Genomic DNA, 17,474 nt, shown 5'->3' with positions numbered 1-17,474 from the left:
TTTTTTTTCTCCACAGTATTTGTGTCCTGAACACCTGGGCTTTGGTTTAGAATACTGCATGTACTTGTTTATGAGACTTAGACTTATGCCAGTAAAAGTTTGTTAAATCTAGAATTCTGAAAAGAGTAAGGAAGAAACATGAGTTTGTATCTAAATTTTCAGTACTGTTTTTGTTTCCATGCCTGAAAAGTTTAAGTTGCATAGTCTTATGTTTGAATATCCAAGTTCTGAACATTTCTTTTTGCCTCTGTTTTTGGTCAAAACCTAACTGATATTGAAAATAAAATAAGTCCCTGCCATTGTTTTAGGTGATCCTTGAATTTTCTCTCTTAAGACAATCAGGTTTTTTTCCTTTAGGGTCTTATTTTAGCCAATACTCTGTTTAACCAAATGGTAGTAAAACTAATATAAGACACTTTTCAAATGCTTCAGGGGGACTGTTGGTTTTTGTTTAGAAAGGGTAATTGAGATATAACTGTTGTTTCTGTTCACAAACAATTTTTGTTGCTGTGCCTTTTTAATTTTAGGTATGCATTCTGCTTGTACAGTTATGCCCAGGAAACCTTTATCTGAGAGATTAAAATACAGCATTATGTTATGTTTTGACTTGTCTCAGAAAGCTGATAATACCAATTTGCTTGGATATAAAGTCCAAGGAATTCTAGTCCAAGTATTTGATGTTGATTTTTACATTTAGTAATCACTGTGATTACTGTATCTTGCTAATTGGCCAAAGAACAAATAATGTTACTCTGCAGCCTCTACAAATGCAGATGAAGTTTGCAGTTAATTTCTTAACCTGTAGAGATATGTGTACTGATGTAGAAATCTTTAATTATGTGCTGTTTTGTTTTGGGGCAGGAATCTTTTCAAGTCTGCAAATTCTCAATTCTTGCCTAACAGTAAAGAGTGTTTTTTGTTTTGTTTTAGTGTGTGGTGGTGGTTTTTTTTTTTTTTTTTTGCTTTGTTTTTAATTTTAGTCCCATCAGTTCAATATCCAGAATTTGAAAAAGGGGTGATGGAAGCTCTTTTGGAAGTCCTTTTGGGAAGTCCTTTAGAATGGAAGTCCTTTTAGGACTTCCTGCAGTTTCCTGATGAAGCCATGAAGCCTCCCTATTCTGCCTTTTGGCTCTGGAGGCAATCATTCACAGATGCAATTCCAGCTGTCACATCTGTGTTAATGGTTTTCCTTTCTTTGGATATTGTCTGTTCTGTGCAAACAGAACTTTTTCCAGTTTCTGTTTGTAGTTGTTTGACCCTCTGTTGAAACGCTTTTCGACTGGAATAAACCCTTGTTTTTACAACCTCCCACTGGTTTTGCAACTCTACAAGTGACCATTCTTCTAATCTGGACTCCTTTGTGCTATCCTGGTTTTGTGCCATCTGTAGAGCTCTGCTGTGCCTTTATCTTCAGGTTGCTTTATCGCATGTAAAATCAGGGCTTTTCTCATCACCACAGTACCAGCTCCTTCTACAAATAACTGCAACTGTATCTGCTTAGGCGTCAGCAGATCTTGCTCGATATCATTGCATCCATATGGAGTGTAGGTGACACAGATTGCTGCCTTGCATCACCAGCAGGATTGCATAACCTATTCGTTAAGTACTTTTCTGGATTTCTCTCTCAATTGAAATTAAATCATCATTGCTTCACTTTCAGGAAGCTTTTTGTCCATGTGATGCTTTCCTGAAGTGCTGATTTCTAAAATCACTTTGTAATTGATGCCATATTGGGTTGTTGGCTGTGTGGGAATCAGCCTTGAAAGAAACTGCCTTAAAACACTGCAGACTTCTCTTATCTTCAGACAGATTGATCTAACAGTAAAAAAAAATAGCTGCTTGGTACATTTCTTGTCCATATACTGTGGTGTTTCCTTCCAGAATTTTGCACAATATTCTTCTGTGTGACTTCGTTTGGAGCCTATGGGGCCAAACAGGGAGAAAAATGAATTCTTGACGAAGTTCTTTCTTATTCTCTAAGATATCTAATAAACTGTATAGCAATGTTGACATTCAAGGCCATACATAGAAAAAGACTGAAAATATTTTCACCTTGACTCTTTATAAAAAGACTTGGTACTCAAAGCATATCATTTGTACCTTGTTCCAAACACCTTCAGTCATAGCCAGGGATTAATCAGTTTCTCTGGTAATAAATTCATAGCATTTTTCAGGCTAGGTATGTTTTTTGTGCCTGGTAAAAGGTAGGGCTGAGGAAATGCTGCAGTCTTCCTGTGAAAAAATTCCCATTATGAGAAGCTTGTCCATTTGAAAAAGTCCTGTCTACTGTGTCTCAGGCATTTCTCAACCTCCATTATCTGTCTTATGCTCATAGCTTTAAGGACACTGCACAAGTCAGATCCAGTTTCATATGACTTACAGTGATAAGCCATTGTATTTTATAAATATTAATAGAGTCTGTCTGGAAGGTGTGCTCAGAATATTGGCATGTGGTGTGTTATTGAGCTCTACTGGTGACTAGAACTAAATGGTGCATTGATCTCACTACGACACATTTCAATTAATGTACTTCTTATTTCTGCTTGTCATTGAAGCTGGCAGGAAAAAACCTGATACTCAGAATAGGATAGCTGTCAGTAAGAATTTGTTAAACAGCAGATTATGTTGCACCCCAAGAAGTACGTGAGGGAATTTAGTAACTCCACTAAAATGCACATCATGGAGCAGTGGATTTTTAGAGTTATGTGGCTGTAAATTGTGGCTGTGTTGTAAGGAATTTTTCTGCCTTTGTTTGTCATACGAAGACTTCTCTTCTTTTTCAAAATGTTGCCCTTGTGCTATGATCATGAGTGTAGAAATATACTACAAATTGTTTGGATAACTTTTGGCTTTCCAGAGCTGCTATTGAAAGCTTGACATTTAACTGATTTCCAAAATAACCCCTCTGATGTGAGCTGAAGGATTTTTAAAAAAATAGTTTGGCTATAAAAATTTGAATGGTGAGTTCCATAAAGTAGCTTGAGTTCTATATAATCTTTCAGCTAATTATTCTGAATTCTCTTTTGCTATGGAGAGGGCAGAGAAAACCTATAACAGTAATACTTGTAATGTGCATGGGAGATCAAAATAATCTTACTGAAAAGTCATTAGTGAATAAAAAGAATTTTTTGGTTTTGAATTATTCTTCTGCTTTGGAGAAGTAATGTTGAGTCAGAAAGATATATATATTTATTGTTTTCATAATATGCTTGCAGCAGCCACAGAAATTTGAGCATAGGTGTTATGAATGTTACACGTTATTCACAGAATAAGAACAACAGAGTGTGGACTCGTAGTGTTTAATCTCAGTCTCTGATTTTCTTGAGGATTGAAAAAACCCGAAACCACAGTAGAACAACTTCACTAGGAATCCTCTGATCCACAACACAAAATGATTGTTTTGTGGTACTGTAATTCACTCCCTCTATAGTTGTTTTATGAACAAAAGAACAGGGAAAAACAAGAAGAAATTGGCAAATAATTGTTTCTTAAATATTTGGTTTCAACACGGTGTAAAGTAATTTTGCTCTGTGGAATGTTTTCATAAAGACAGACTCAGTAAAAAAGTGCAGCTCTGCTCTATATTCCCTGTTTTGTTTGCTTCAGGTTCATAATTTATGCAGGCAAGGAAGTGAAAAGATGCTATTGGATATTTCTACAGGCAGTGATTGAAACTTGGTTATTTTTGATCTGTGCTTTCTCCACCCAGTAGCTGTTATCATCCACCACCATCCTCATAGCTGTGAATTTGTAACGTTGTACTGTACCTGCTACCCAGTTTCCATTAAATATCTGTTGGCAGCTAGGAAGAGAAAGCAAGGCTTTCATCCTGTGCGTTCCGAAAAGGAAAAATAAGGAAAACCTTTGCTTGCTGCTTTTAAATTTTTTTTTTAAATTGCTCAAGATTATACTCATCATTGTAATCACAGGTAGAGAGGGAATGTAAGAGGTAGAAAGCCTTGGAAGAAAAATAGCATCAGCTAGCAAGAATTTTGTTTTCCTGGTTTGTAAACGATGCTGCTGTAATTCTATCTGCATTTTTTTTTTCCTGCTCATTCACCACTCAGCAGCTGGTAGGGAATTAAGACTGCCTGGCAACCACCTGCAGAGCTGCAGAGATGAATTACATTTTCGGAAATAACACACTCCTCTATTCTCGCGCCAGTCGAGGCAACGCTGGCTCCAGCCACAGCTCGGTAGGCCCCAAACAGAAGCAGTGGGCAAAGAAAGGCTCAACAGATGAGTTACGGGCTGAGCCTTCCCGGTGGCAGCAGCTAGTGGCATTTTTCACTCGGAGACATGGCTTCATTGACTGCATTTCTGTTGCTGCCAGCTCCACCCAGGTAATATGCCACATGGTAAAGTGATTGTGTCTGCATGTTTTCTGGTTACTTGCTAGTCAGAAAGAGCAATTATTTATATATGCATGGTTTCATATAATCTCTTATTTATGGATGGCGTTTTCTGTCTGCTTTCATTTTCATATTTTAAAGAGCTCTGTATAATTTCTAGCATTAAAGCATGAAAATGGAAGCACTAAATGAGGTCTGATTTTTATTTATTTTGCAAGTGATGAGCCTCCGGCAATTTTAAATATGAGATATCCTAATGAAACAGTGAAATATTGAAAATGTAGTTTATATTCTGCTGCCTAGCTCTGGAGGGCAATAACGTAGTTTAGAAATATCAATTCCGTAGCTCTAGTAAGATGTCAAATCAAATAGACTACATATTTAATGCTTAAGGAATTTCATCTAAAGAATTAAATAATTTAAAACCTTAACTCTAGATAACACAACAAATTAAATTCTGTAACAGCTTTCTAGGTTTTTTGGCTACTAATAATACACAGATGAAGCAATGTCTCCCTTACATACAGGATGTACATTCAGTAGTGCAGTCTGTAAGAAAAACATGACATTTTTCAACTTCCCTGTCCATCTGCTCTGTGTGATATTTGTGTTAATCATCTTTCAAAGGCAGGTAAAAGCAAGCAAGCTAAATTTTCATTGTGTAGCTTTTGAATGACTTCTTGAGATTGACGCTGAGAGAAGTTTAAACTTATTGGCATTAGAAAATTAGTATCTCTTGGGAAACTATGACTAAGACCTATGGAACAATGCTGAAATGTCAGAATTATTTAAACATGGGAGATTAGGTTTGTTTTGCTACTGTCAAGTGAAATTCATCATTAGTCAAGATGACTTGAATGATTTAACTTGAAATACTACAAAAACTTATAAAAGAAGGAAAAATTTGTTACCCTCAGACACTGTAATTTCATTAGGATAATTTCTATCTGTTAGTAGTTCAAAGATGACAAACTGGCAGTTCCTCTGAAATCTGCTTAATATTACCTGGTTTTTTGCTTACGAATTTGGAGTAAGCAATGAATAGGAGAGCTTAGAGGGGAATTTTGACTTTCTTGTTGCATCTTGTACATGATGTGGAAGTTCGATCCTGTAGTTTCTCTAATGGGTCATTATACAACTCCAAGTGATGCATTAGGCAGACATAATAGCTTTTAAATACTGGGGTTTTTTAAAGTAATAATATATGGTATTAACCTTCCCAGTCAAAATTAAAGCTTGAAGAAGTAACACTGGAATGTGTGAAGCTTGTAATTGGACTGACTAGTCAGGCATAGAAATCTGCTCATAAATTAAATATGGAATAATCTCTGCTTTGAGTCAGGGTTGGACCAGGAAGAGTTCCTGAGATCCTTTCAATCCAAAGTCATGATTCTGTGAATATCACAGTGTTTGTTCTATTTTTCTGCTATGGAAAAGATTGCTTACCTCTGGCAAAGCCTGCCAGATTTTTTCATAGCTCTGACAGTTCTTCATTAAAAATAACTGCTTATACATGTTCATGGCCAGAAGGAGGGGAAAAAACATAAAATATTTTGAAGTGGTTGTTAAAAAAACCCTTAATGAGCATATTCAGAAGTCATGCACTAAAAACATAAGAGCTTGTTGAAGCCACTTCCTCTGGAAGGATGCTGTACTGTGCTCACACCTTATCCACCCATTGCAGCTGTTCTAGCCTCAGGAGAGAAAAAGGCACTTGGACGTTGTTCATTGTGGTGCAATTTTGTTTTTCAGTTCTCTTCAGTTTGTGTTCTGTGTGGTAGCATTCTGAACATTTTTGTAACCTTTTACTCGTTCATTTGAGATACATCCCCATCATCTGAATGCAATCCCATTTGCAGAGTCCAAGTAAGTAATTAGATGTGAAGTACTTCTCTAGCCTGGCCTGTAGAAATTCTACGTGTGATCGTGGGCTTTATTGAGTCTTATTGTTGTGGCATCATGATTTGTAACAGATGCAAAATCATTTGGTGGTTTTTCAAGTAGCTGTCTCCTGTTTCCCTTGTGAATCTGCTATGAAGCCCTCAGTTTTAGCTGTCCCTTCATTTGCTTGGCTTTCTTGGATGGCATAAATTGGTCATACTAGGTTAGTTCCCTCCATCTCCAGTGAAAGGGAAATGACTCCTGGAGCTGGGACACGCCTGCCCTTCTCTGGGACCTGCTTGGGTCACCCTCACCCCAGCTAGGTGGTAAGAGGACTTTGGATTTTTGTATCCTAAAGAAACAAGGCTGAAGGTGATGATGGATATGGTAGCACTGCTTTTTGCTGTAGTTACCCCTTGGTTTATGCCCAAAAGAATGCACGCATTCCCAAGTGCATGGTGCCCAGCTAAGCACACCAGACTTCTTTATGAATCCTGGAAGCAGATTTAACATGCTCAGGAATTCAAGGCCTTTATTGTTTCTTCCTTCTCATTCTTTGTGATGTGGTGTTAGTCACTCAAATAGAAGAATTAAGGAATTTGATTAGGAGCTGATATACCAATTTTTGTCAGGAAATTTTAAAATTTCTTTAATGAAAGCCAAATCTGTGGTATAAAATGGCAGGTAACAGTAAAACCAAGCATACAACAAATTTATACTGTCACAAGGGTGAATAACTGTGCCATGAGCTTAGTAAATATACCATTATGCAAATGACAAATACTGGTAATTTGAAGTGCTAACAAGCGATAGATATGCCCAGTGCATCAGGAATGGTACCCGTGTCAAGATCACTGCTTTCCTCTGAAGTCTTTCCAGAGCTCTGAGAAGCCCCTATTCTTGTCAGTCAATCCAGCTATCATGTCTCAGAAAGCATTTTAGCTGTTGGTATTTGGCCCATGGTGTGCTACAAATGCAGAATGATTTGTCTGAATTCCACATGTCATTAAACTGGTTCTAACAGCAATCACTGAGGCTCTTCATAGCATGTAACTGAGCGTACACTTGCAGCATGTGATCCTGAAAAAATTTTTTTTACTCATTTTTACTTCTATTTTCTAGGACATATTTTAGGAAACATGAAAAAGATAAGGACAGAAAAATCATCCTAAATCCACTTAGCCATTTCAAAAACTTAATTTTAAATTTCAGAGCTTATCAGCTTCTTTTGTGAGTTGTTTAAGCCTGGTCATTTCTCGGCTTATGTATCTTTCTTATAAGTTCTTGATAAAAGTTTTACTGTGTCATTAGTCCTAGACTATTGCTCTCAGCGTCATTGGAGTATTATGGACATAGTTCTAGCATGTACAAAATGCTGTGTCTAATCACACAACATAGAAGTGTTGTAAGGTAGTTTAGAAGATAATGATTAAAAAAAATCTCAGGTCTTTACCCTAATCCCTCTTTTACTGTATTTCTTGAAAAACTGATTTCTTAGGGCAATATTTATTATCCTTCCTGTATTTCGATATATATTGAAGTATTTATATATTGTTGCTGCTAATATTGGGATGAATGCAGGAGAAAGCAGCTTTAAATAGTACGTGTTTGGGTGATTTACTCTATAAGAATGCACCTTCTGAAACTGAAGCATGAGTTTTATTGTACTGAGTTTCTTTCCTATTCTTGATTTTAAGCTATGTAAAATCACACAATTTTAAAAGCATAAGTTTATTTTGCAAATTAGTTCTGCCACTGGTTGCATTTTCTGTACGATGGCATTGTAGATAAAAGCAGTGTGAATTTATTCTGCAAGAGGAATGCATTAATATGTGTTCAATCAATAGGCCAGAAAGCAGGAAGTTCTTGGTAGTTTAACCAAAGTGTCAAAGGACTTTCTCTGGAACCTTTGGTTCATTTTGTAAACATTTTCCACGTACAGTAGAGATGAAAACTTCTTGAAACTGTGAAATTTCCTTGACATTTTCGAGATAGACAATTTTAAAATCATAACAGTATCAATAAATTTTAGGAATATCTGGCATGTCCCATGTAAAGCCACGTAGATTTTGTCAGCATCCTGCTGGTTCCCTGCTGTGTGCAGCGGTCCCCTCTGCTGAGGTCAGCCTGTGCAGTGATGGGGCTCTGTGCTTCCCTCCAAGCCCTGTGTGTGACTGCAGTGCTGGCATGTGCAGGCTGTTAGCTCAGCTAATCACCTGCAGCACGGCAGTGCTGATAAGGACTGAGGGAGTGGTGATAAGAACTGAGCCGGTGCTCCAGCTACCTGCAAGCACTGCTTCCTGCCAGAGGGGTTTACCTTCCACCTTCTCTTTCCTGTTCTCTCACAGCTCTCTCTTGCTCTGAGTTGGTAACATAATTTCTTCATATTTCTATTGCATTGTGTCTCAAGAAAGTTACTTTTCCCAGAATGAGTCAGAAATCTGGTAAACAAAGAAAGAGACACAGAATTTTTTGCTTTTGGAGTTCTGCTGCTGCTACTACTGGGGCTTTCTGCCTGCACTGTGCCCAAGAGTCTGAATCTTCAGGCAAGGCAGACACTGGATCCCCTCTTAATCCATTGTCTTCAGCTAATAACTCAGGTGGACTAACAAGGTCTTGCTGTATGAAGCCCAGTGCATGGAAGCCTGTGAAAAAGGTAGGACTCTTTAGGGCTGTTATCTAACTTTGCTAATTTATTTTATATTGTGATAGTTGCCCTCACAGTTGAGGCTTATATTGATTGACAAAGTATTTTGAAAGTCAAATACAGGCCAGTCTGTCTTTCACCAGCTGTCAGCTTACTGAACAGCTCTAGCATGGCTCCTATAGTATAGCATTTCTGTTTTGCTGCCAAAGCTGCTGTACATGTTTCAGTTAATAAAATTATTAACTAAATTACTGTCTGACAGAACCACTGAATCTAAAGTGAAAATCGTCTTCTTCCTGCTCTTCTATTTTGGTCCATAATACCAAGAGCACTCTCAATTATGATTAAGATGGGGAGGATATTTCCTTTACTTTAAAGACTATAGCTCAACAGAAGTCTCTTAGATGTTTTTAGAAAACATGACCTTGTGATGGTCTGTGCATCTATGTTTGGGAGCTGACATGGTATCCTGTTGTGCAATTTAAGACTTCTAGTTTAGATCCAGCTCAGAGTCCTGGTAAATGTTGTGTCCACAGCATTTCTGAGATTTATAGTAACTCAAGGAGAGAAATTGTTTCGTTAAACGAGAGAAATTGAAATCAGTATGTGCACACCAGCTATGCAGTATCTTTTGAGAAGGATTTGGTTCTTTTTCCTAGAACCTCTGCTGGGGCCAAATCAAAGAAGGAATTAAAATTTCTCCTGATGAACACAATTACTTAAAAAATTTTTCAGTGAAGCATTTAGGCTCTTTAACTCCCTTATTTTTTTTCCTTTTTTAACATGGGCATGATAGCCTGAGTGAAGAATGTGTCCATCACTCCTCTCCCTGGGAGAGAATTGAAACTAATTTCAACATGCTGCTGATTATTAAACTTCTAGCATAATCCTACTGTGAAGCATTTCCAGCACAGTTCAATTTTGAATTACTTTGACAGATCCACAAAAGATGACAATGCAAGGAACACATCAACCTCCTCAATGTACAGTTGAAATGAAGTGCCTCATTCTTGTTTATTGGTATAACTGCATAATTCACATTTTGCTTATCATGTAATGGCTCTGCAGCAGAGGGGTCCCAGTGGATGCATTCCTCCCATGGGGAAGGATGCTTCCTTTAAAGCTGTTTCTAAAATGTCTTTCCAAATTTAATTCAAGTGAAGATTGCATAGTTCTATAAATGATTTCAAGAATGCTCTGCAGGTTTCTCCAGTTAGAGATTTCTCCAATTTAGGAGAAATCTTTCTGATCAATTGGCTCTGTTCCTCCATTTTATTCCTTACAGAATGGATAGCAGCGCTCCTGTTTCGCAGCAAAGGTTGATAACCTTGTGCCATCTGTCATGGAAGCTCAGAAAATCTTTTACAGAGGCCAAATTTAGTACTGAGACTTGACAACTTGTTAATATCACACCACCTAGCAAGTCCTCCCTGAATCCTTTTGAGGATCTGCTTTTTCTGGTCTTTCCCAAAATAGCATTAGCAACAGTCAATTCTATACAGGTCAAAATTAATTACATCAATGATCTCCCTAAAAATAGTTTGTCATGAAAAAAAGAGGAAAAAAATATTGCCTAATCTTTGATACACTCAGCTGCAATATTTTTTAAACTATACCTTTGTTTACTTGGGATCATCCACTGACCTCTTAAGTGGTCACCTCTTGTGAGTTTTTCCAGGAACTGCTTGGACTCCAAGACAAACCAATAGTGCTTCCTGACTCTCCTGAGCCACAGAAGTTTTCTTGTACCTCATTAAGGTTTGCCAACATTACCTGCTGGAAACTGCTGCTACTGTAGGTGCTCAAGTTGTTAAAGTTCTAATCCCCACTTGACCAGCCTGGCCATCTGACCCACATGGTGGTTCATTCTCTGAGAAACTCAGATGCCCAAACTGGTGCACTTCTGACACTTGCCTTTTGAAAGACCTAAGGCCCCCTTCCATGTACTAGGTTTTTGTGGCTGCACACACAAGGTTTAATATCAAAAGAACACACTTAGAAGGACTGAAAGAATCCTCTGAAAGTAGAGCGAGGATTCCCTTCTGTCTATCTTGTATAATTTAAAAAAAACCCTTTTGCCACCAACCAAAGCCCTTCTGGACTTGTTTTCCAGTTTGGTATTCCTCAGGGTGTCTCTGTGCTGTTTATTGCTGTTCCATGTGACTTGTTGTCAGTATTGAATTTCATCTCATTGCCTATAACCCACTTGTCTGATACATCAGCCTTGCTCTACAGCTTGTTTCTGTTGTGCATTTGCTGCCCTTCTCTTTTTGTTGGTGTTTAACTGCACATTAGGATGTTGAGCTGACGTGTTCTCCAGACAGATAACAGACACTTATGACTCATTTTGTCTCTTGTAAGCTGATCTTGGCATTTATAAATTTTCAATCTGTTGCTCTATTAAAGTGTTTCCTTTGTACATTCTTGTCCCTTGCAACAGTTTTTTTTTTTGGAAATTATATATTTAAGCAATGATTTCCTTAAAATCAGATCACCTTATGCATACTTTTCATAGAAAAAAAAAAAAGAAAAAGGACAAAATAGTTTAAGCTATACCAGAGCAATGGTAAAATAGAACTGCTTACTACGTTTTTTTCATGTCCTTGTAATCAGCTTAAGTTTTGGGTTGTTTTGTAAGTTGCCAACATTTTTTTAGCTGTATGGCAGTTAGTATTATTGTTGTTATTGGAGACTAGTATCTATGCAGCTGTGTCAGACTTCTAAATAGGACTTCAGACATTTTATGGGATGCAGGTATAATACAGGAGTTTTCATTGATGATGGAATCTTCACTTTCTTCCCACTGCTTTGTGTGGCACTTCCTGGAAACGGCTGTACCGTGGGAATGTTTTGGATGAGTCTGCTGGCTTCTGGTCTTCTATTCTCTTTATCAGTGCTGCCTCACAGTGTGTGTATTTGCTTATTTGAAATTGTTTCTCTAAGACTGATGGCTGCAGAAGTCAGGAGGAGCCTGTACTCCGTTGCTCCCAGGTAGTAATGTTTGCCTTTCATAACAAAGTAGGGAGAGGAGTAAAGATTGCTTGTGCTGCTGGGGTACAGTTCTACTTCAAAGCTAATTTATTTTACTAAGTAAATAGTACTTGTTTTCTTAGGTAATTGACTGTATCTGAATACCCTGTGTGGTGTAGCAGGTGAGAAGGGAGTCAGCTTTCCCATTGGAGTGAGAAGGAACTTCGGATTCTCTCTGTAGGGTGTAGGTAATCAGTCTGAAATCATAAGTGATTGGAGTGTTCAGAAAAATGTTCTATAACTGGAGATGATATTCAGGAGCACCTGCTTTATAATGAAAACTCAAGAACCTCTTCTTAGTTCATCTGAAGGAAAGTCAGGAGATGATACAGTCACAGACTGTAAATATGTTGGGATTGATTTCAGAAACTAGAAAGCTTGTTTATTTAGTAGAAAAAGGCATCTATATTCCAAGTCAGAGAGAAAACTTAATTTTAAAGATTGGTACTAATATAATAAACATTTTGGAAGCTTAGTGGGACATGATGTAGTTGACAAATCAGGGTAATAAATTAGTATTTCCTATGTAAAAAGTATAATGACCAAGTTTCTACTTGAGAATGTCAAAATACATCACAATCTCTGATCCATCATCTAATATAATAGCTTTAAACTGCTCTTTGAAAGCTGTAAACTGCTGGAAAGCAATTTATGTATTTTTAAAAATCCCTCTTTTTATTGCACTTCTTTGCTACTGCTTTTAATTGCCCTTTAAACTCTGTAATTTAAAAAGATGAATGCAGGGAAAATTCTGTGTACAGAACTCTGTGTACAGAAAAGCTTTTTAGACTTTGAGCACATTAAGCCTCGTTACAGAGCAGCACTTGTAGTTAGATGCTAAATCAAGTGCTATGCAAAGTGACCATGGAATACTGCTGATGAAGGTGGTGATAGTACTAAAACCATATTCCCAGATAGGTGTGGAATGCCAAAGTAGATGCCTATCTCCAAGTGGCAAACTAGCTAGGGCAGTCCCAGCTTTGAGCTCAGGGTATTTCCTTTTACTTATTTTACTGTATGAAAAATAATAAGATTCAGGTGCCAACAGAACTTAGATTAATGTGTTAAGAGGCACACATGATCAATAGGAGATGACATTTGTTTAGGATTTCTTATGAAACTTCCATTTAGTATGGCTGAATTGTCTGTTCTGTTCTGTGTGACCCTTTTGTTTAAACTGTCTTAGTTACTAGAACAAAAATTTTGTAGAGGCACATGTGATTCTCTTTTAAAAAGGAGCAAAGCTCTACTTTCTTAGGCTGCACCTAAGCAGTCTGATTTCCTTATTGTATGAATTTTGGGAAATTGTCTATTATTACAAAACAGTTAACAGGTAGAGGAATAGACAGATATTCTTAAGACAAATCAGTTTCTTTTTGTAATGAAAAAATAAGGACTTGCAGATCATCCAGACATCTTTGAAAACAGAGACCATATAGATCAAAATCTACATGGGAACTTGTGGTCATCAGAATGTTTTTATAATTACAGAAGTCTGTGAAAACTATGGTTCTTGCATCAAAGTCTGTTAAAATTAATGGTGCCATGAGATAAAAGGGATATGATAGGCTACTAATTGAAATGAAGTATTTCAATTCCAGAAAGAGACTTGGGAGTTATCACTGATGATTGTATGAGAATGTCACCTTAGTACCATGCAGTAATGAAATGTTGGGTATTATTAAAGAAGTACTAGCAAATAACATGGAACATGATCTGAGTATATTTATTGTGTATAATTCTAATTTTGGGAGGGGTTCTGTTTTCCTTGTCTTAGGAAGGATATAGCATAAGTAAAAAGGAAAAGAGTAACAAAGCTTCAAGAGAAGCAATCTAGTTATCTATAAGGATACATAACTTAAAATAAACCAGAACAAAAAAGCCGGAGGGAAAATATGATAAAGACATAAAATGAAAATGAAGTCAAGAGGGTTGTCAACTAGAAATTCTGCAATAGATACCTAATTTTAAATCTGTCCACTAAAATTTCTTCTAAGGTTGTGAAAGGCACTGTCACAGAACACTGTGGACAAAATGCTCTTTCTGAAGGCTCAAAAAGAAAATTACTTAAAAGCAGAGTTAAATGGATTTGCAAAGAGCAGGTGGCACGAAGCTGTTACAGAGAGTGGCTCAGGAAGCCCTTGACTGTCAGGTTCTGAGATGGTTTTCTGGGAAAATTACTGGGCATATGTCTAATTCCTACTTGCCCATCTGTCAGTTTTTACTGCTGGTAAGACTCTTGACCAGTTGGGCCTTTGCTCTCATCCAGTATAGCAACTTTTACTGGTTTTGTGGAGCTATCAGAGTAATTTATCTCTCTCTGTAGTGCACTCTGCTATTTGATGTTTTTGAATGAATTACACTAGGGAAAAAAAAAACCCCAAAAACCAAGAATAAATTGTCTAGAGGATGTTTGGAAGTCTGGCAAGAGTGAAAGTTAAAGGCAGGGAATAGAATCTCAGTTTCGGGCCTTTAAGTGTCACTCAGCAATCATGATCACCTGAGCTAGAAATCTCCAAGTCTCATAAGGAAATGCAATCTGATAGATTCATCCCCTGAGTGATGCGTCAGTCATGAGGTGATCAGAGGTGATCAGAGTGGCAGGAATTAATCTTGAAATGTATCTGGAAAGGACTAATGGTTAAATTAATAGTCTCAGAGAATGTGATTAATGATACAAGTAACAGGTGAATTCCCAGCTGCCTCCCTAAGGCATTTCTGAATTTGAAATATTCTGGGGATTATACAGTTTTTTTCCTATGTACAGTAGATACAATGCTGCTTATCTTGGATCCACAGATGGTTCATCTTGTGTTCTGGTGCAGTTAGGAAATGGCAGGAGTGCTGGCAGGTTGGGTTTTTTCTGGTGTTAATTTTTACACCATACATTACTGCTGTCACTTACATTCAAGTAATGAAGGACTTGGAAAAACTTAATTGACAATTGCTAATTTGGCTTTGAGCCTCAGAAACCAGCACAAAAAGATACATTTTGTTTTCTGGCTCTTGAAATTCAAAGCAACTAAGTAGTTATATATTTACAGCATGACCACTTAATTTGTTTTTGCCTGTCTGTTAGTTCACTTTCTTCTTTCATAGTTTTCAGTGTTAATTTTTCTCTTGTTTCAGCCTGTTTCTTCACCTGCTCATTTTTACCTTTGTTGCAGTGTTCAATTTTTATCAACTTTTGTCCTTCAACTTCAGCAGCCATAATCAAATAAAGTAGAATGTACTGTAAAGTTCAATTTTCTACTTGCTTTTTTGCTCATTAGAAAAGAAAAACTGCAGAAGAAAACTACTGGCATGTCTGCCAAGCTGGTGCCCTGGTTCCAGCAGCAGCCAGAGCAGAGGGTTGGGGAACAGTCTGAACCCAGGCCAAGATTCCTCTGAGAGCTTTCAGAGATGGCTGCCTATTCCAGTACAGGGATTCCAGAGCTGGAGGTGACTTGTGTGTTTAATAATGCTGAATCCATGAGTTTTCATGAACTTGGACAGCATTCTTTTAGTGGCAAGGATTCAAAAGTCCAAGAGCAGCTTCTGCTTGTTTGTAGCCTAATGAAGGAGGGAGGAGAATTGGGATTATGAGAGCTGTTCTTCTGCATTTTGTTCAAAGTTTTTTTAAATGCAAGACAGGGTTGGAAAGAGAATTCAGTGTGTTTTTTAAGGAAATAGCCTTCCCTTGGATTGAAGAGTCAGATTTGTCTTTTCTGTTCTGTTGTTGCCTCTGTTTTGTTTTAATTCCTTACTCCATAGAGGCAGACAGGGACTAGGCCAGGCTAGAGCATCTTGGCAAGGAGCAGCTTGGACAATGGCCTGGGAGTGGAAACTTTGGAGGATCACTTGTCAAAGTCAGCCTGAAACTCAGAACTCCACTCATGGCCTCACCAATGTTATAGCAGTGTGGCTAAAGGTTGCTATCTTCTTGTTCTGAGGATATAGGAAAGTAAGTGCTTTTTCAGTAATTGTGGTGGGGAGGTAAATAAATGCAGGCCATAACCTCACTTTTTTTTTCCCCTTTAAAACTGTTGAAAGATGTAATTGATGTCTCTTAGCTTCTCAATGTTTAAGGACTTAAAACATTAGTTGAAATGTGTTGTGTAGTGTTGTTGGTGTTAGAGGTTATATAAAAGGAAACTGCAGAATTTTCTTGCAATAGTTGGGACTCTTGAGGGTGTGATTAATCCTGTTTTGCTTTTTCTGAATCGTGAATTCAGAAGTTAGACCCTTTGTCTTAGTCCTTTCTACAGACTATTTTATGATGAAGAATTTGAAATTTCAACCATATTATAGATTAGGTGCTTTAATTACCTTAACTAAATGGAAATAGGCACAAATAACTGTGTAAGCTAGTATCCTGTCACAGTTAGTCCAAAACTTAATGGAAGTGAAGTCATAACTCAAGAAACGCTTGCATTGTTTCATATATTTTATGATAGTCTGAGAAACTTAAGCTGCTACTTGTAATATTTATTGTTTTTTTCAGGTCAGTATAGTTAATATTCCTTTTATCCAGAGTAAATAAGGAAGTGCCATGCAAAATGAATGTTTTGGTCAGTTTGATATGAGTACAAAAGGCTGAGTTTGCCATCCCAGCTTGCAGGGTCTCCACCGTGTAAGAATGAGTGAAGGCAGCTGAGGTGCAGAGCTGGCAGCTGTGGGCAGCAATAAGAAGCCATCAGGGCTGGAGTGAAAGTAGCAGTGCGTGTTTGTGAAAAATTCAGCATGTGTCAAGAAAAAATTCTGCCACTGATATGTGCAAAGCCTTTTGTAAATGAAGGAGTGGCTTTAGTATAAAGCCAGTTTAAGTGTAAATCAAGTAACTAATTTTCCTTTTTTAATTGACATTTATGTCCTGAAAGCTAATGGATTTCAATGAATGGGTTGTTATAGATGACTTTCCTGGTGTGGTTTTCTGTTTGCTGTTCATTAATGTGAGGTAAATTATGTTCTGCTCATGCTTAGCGTTCTAGGGCAAATAGATGTATTTAAAATATTTTTAGATATAGATTGTTCATAGATTAATACAGTTTTCAATAAAATAATAAATACATATCTTAAAATGGGAAACTCTAGCTCTGATTCACTGACTTGCTTCAGATCACTTCACTACTCCTTCTTTTAAGACTGTCCTTCAAGTACTTTGAGGGCAGTGGGGTGCTGTAACTAAGTGAAGCTGAATGTTTCTTGTCCTACTTGTACTTTAGATAAGATGACATCCACGTGCAAAGTTTTCGTAGATTGTGAGTAATAGTTCTTGAAGATTTACTCAATTTAAAAGAAAAATCCAATTAATTAAGTTTTTTTAACTTTTGGAGAAGAGTAGTGGAATAGTTTGACAAGTACTTAACACGTTTCTAGTATTGAGTGAGATCACTTTTCAGTATCAGAGCTAGATAGGTATAGGACTTCTTTGATATTTCAATTAACTGGAAATAACAGAATGGGCATTCTGTCTAGGTTTACTTATTTCCTGAAAAATTGAAAATGATTGAAAATTATGTGTTCTGAGAAGCATGTAAACATTACCCAGCCTTTAACATTGTATTTGATTTAATAATGTCCCT

General features: G+C 37.2%; 1 protein-coding gene across 27 annotated transcripts in view; it reads left to right on the top strand.

Moving 5' to 3' along the window:
* DLG1 (discs large MAGUK scaffold protein 1) overlaps positions 1–17,474 on the top strand; it is a 144,922-nt gene that overhangs the window by 61,078 nt on the left and 66,370 nt on the right. For 2 of the 27 annotated variants that reach the window (XM_038146145.1, XM_038146153.1), the window contains exon 1: positions 411–4,343. The exons of 22 other annotated variants lie outside the window; for them this stretch is intronic. In XM_038146145.1, the coding sequence (XP_038002073.1) occupies positions 4,119–4,343 (225 nt within the window). In that variant the 5' untranslated portion in view covers positions 411–4,118. Of the gene's footprint in view, positions 1–410; positions 4,344–17,474 lie in introns of those variants that run through there. 3 more of the 27 variants (XM_038146147.1, XM_038146154.1, XM_038146148.1) reach the window with 2 other exon arrangements.

This window comes from Motacilla alba, chromosome 9 (assembly GCF_015832195.1).
Source record: "Motacilla alba alba isolate MOTALB_02 chromosome 9, Motacilla_alba_V1.0_pri, whole genome shotgun sequence".
Classification (NCBI taxonomy): Eukaryota; Metazoa; Chordata; class Aves; order Passeriformes; family Motacillidae; genus Motacilla; species Motacilla alba.
This window is presented reverse-complemented; position numbering and strand designations above follow the sequence as displayed.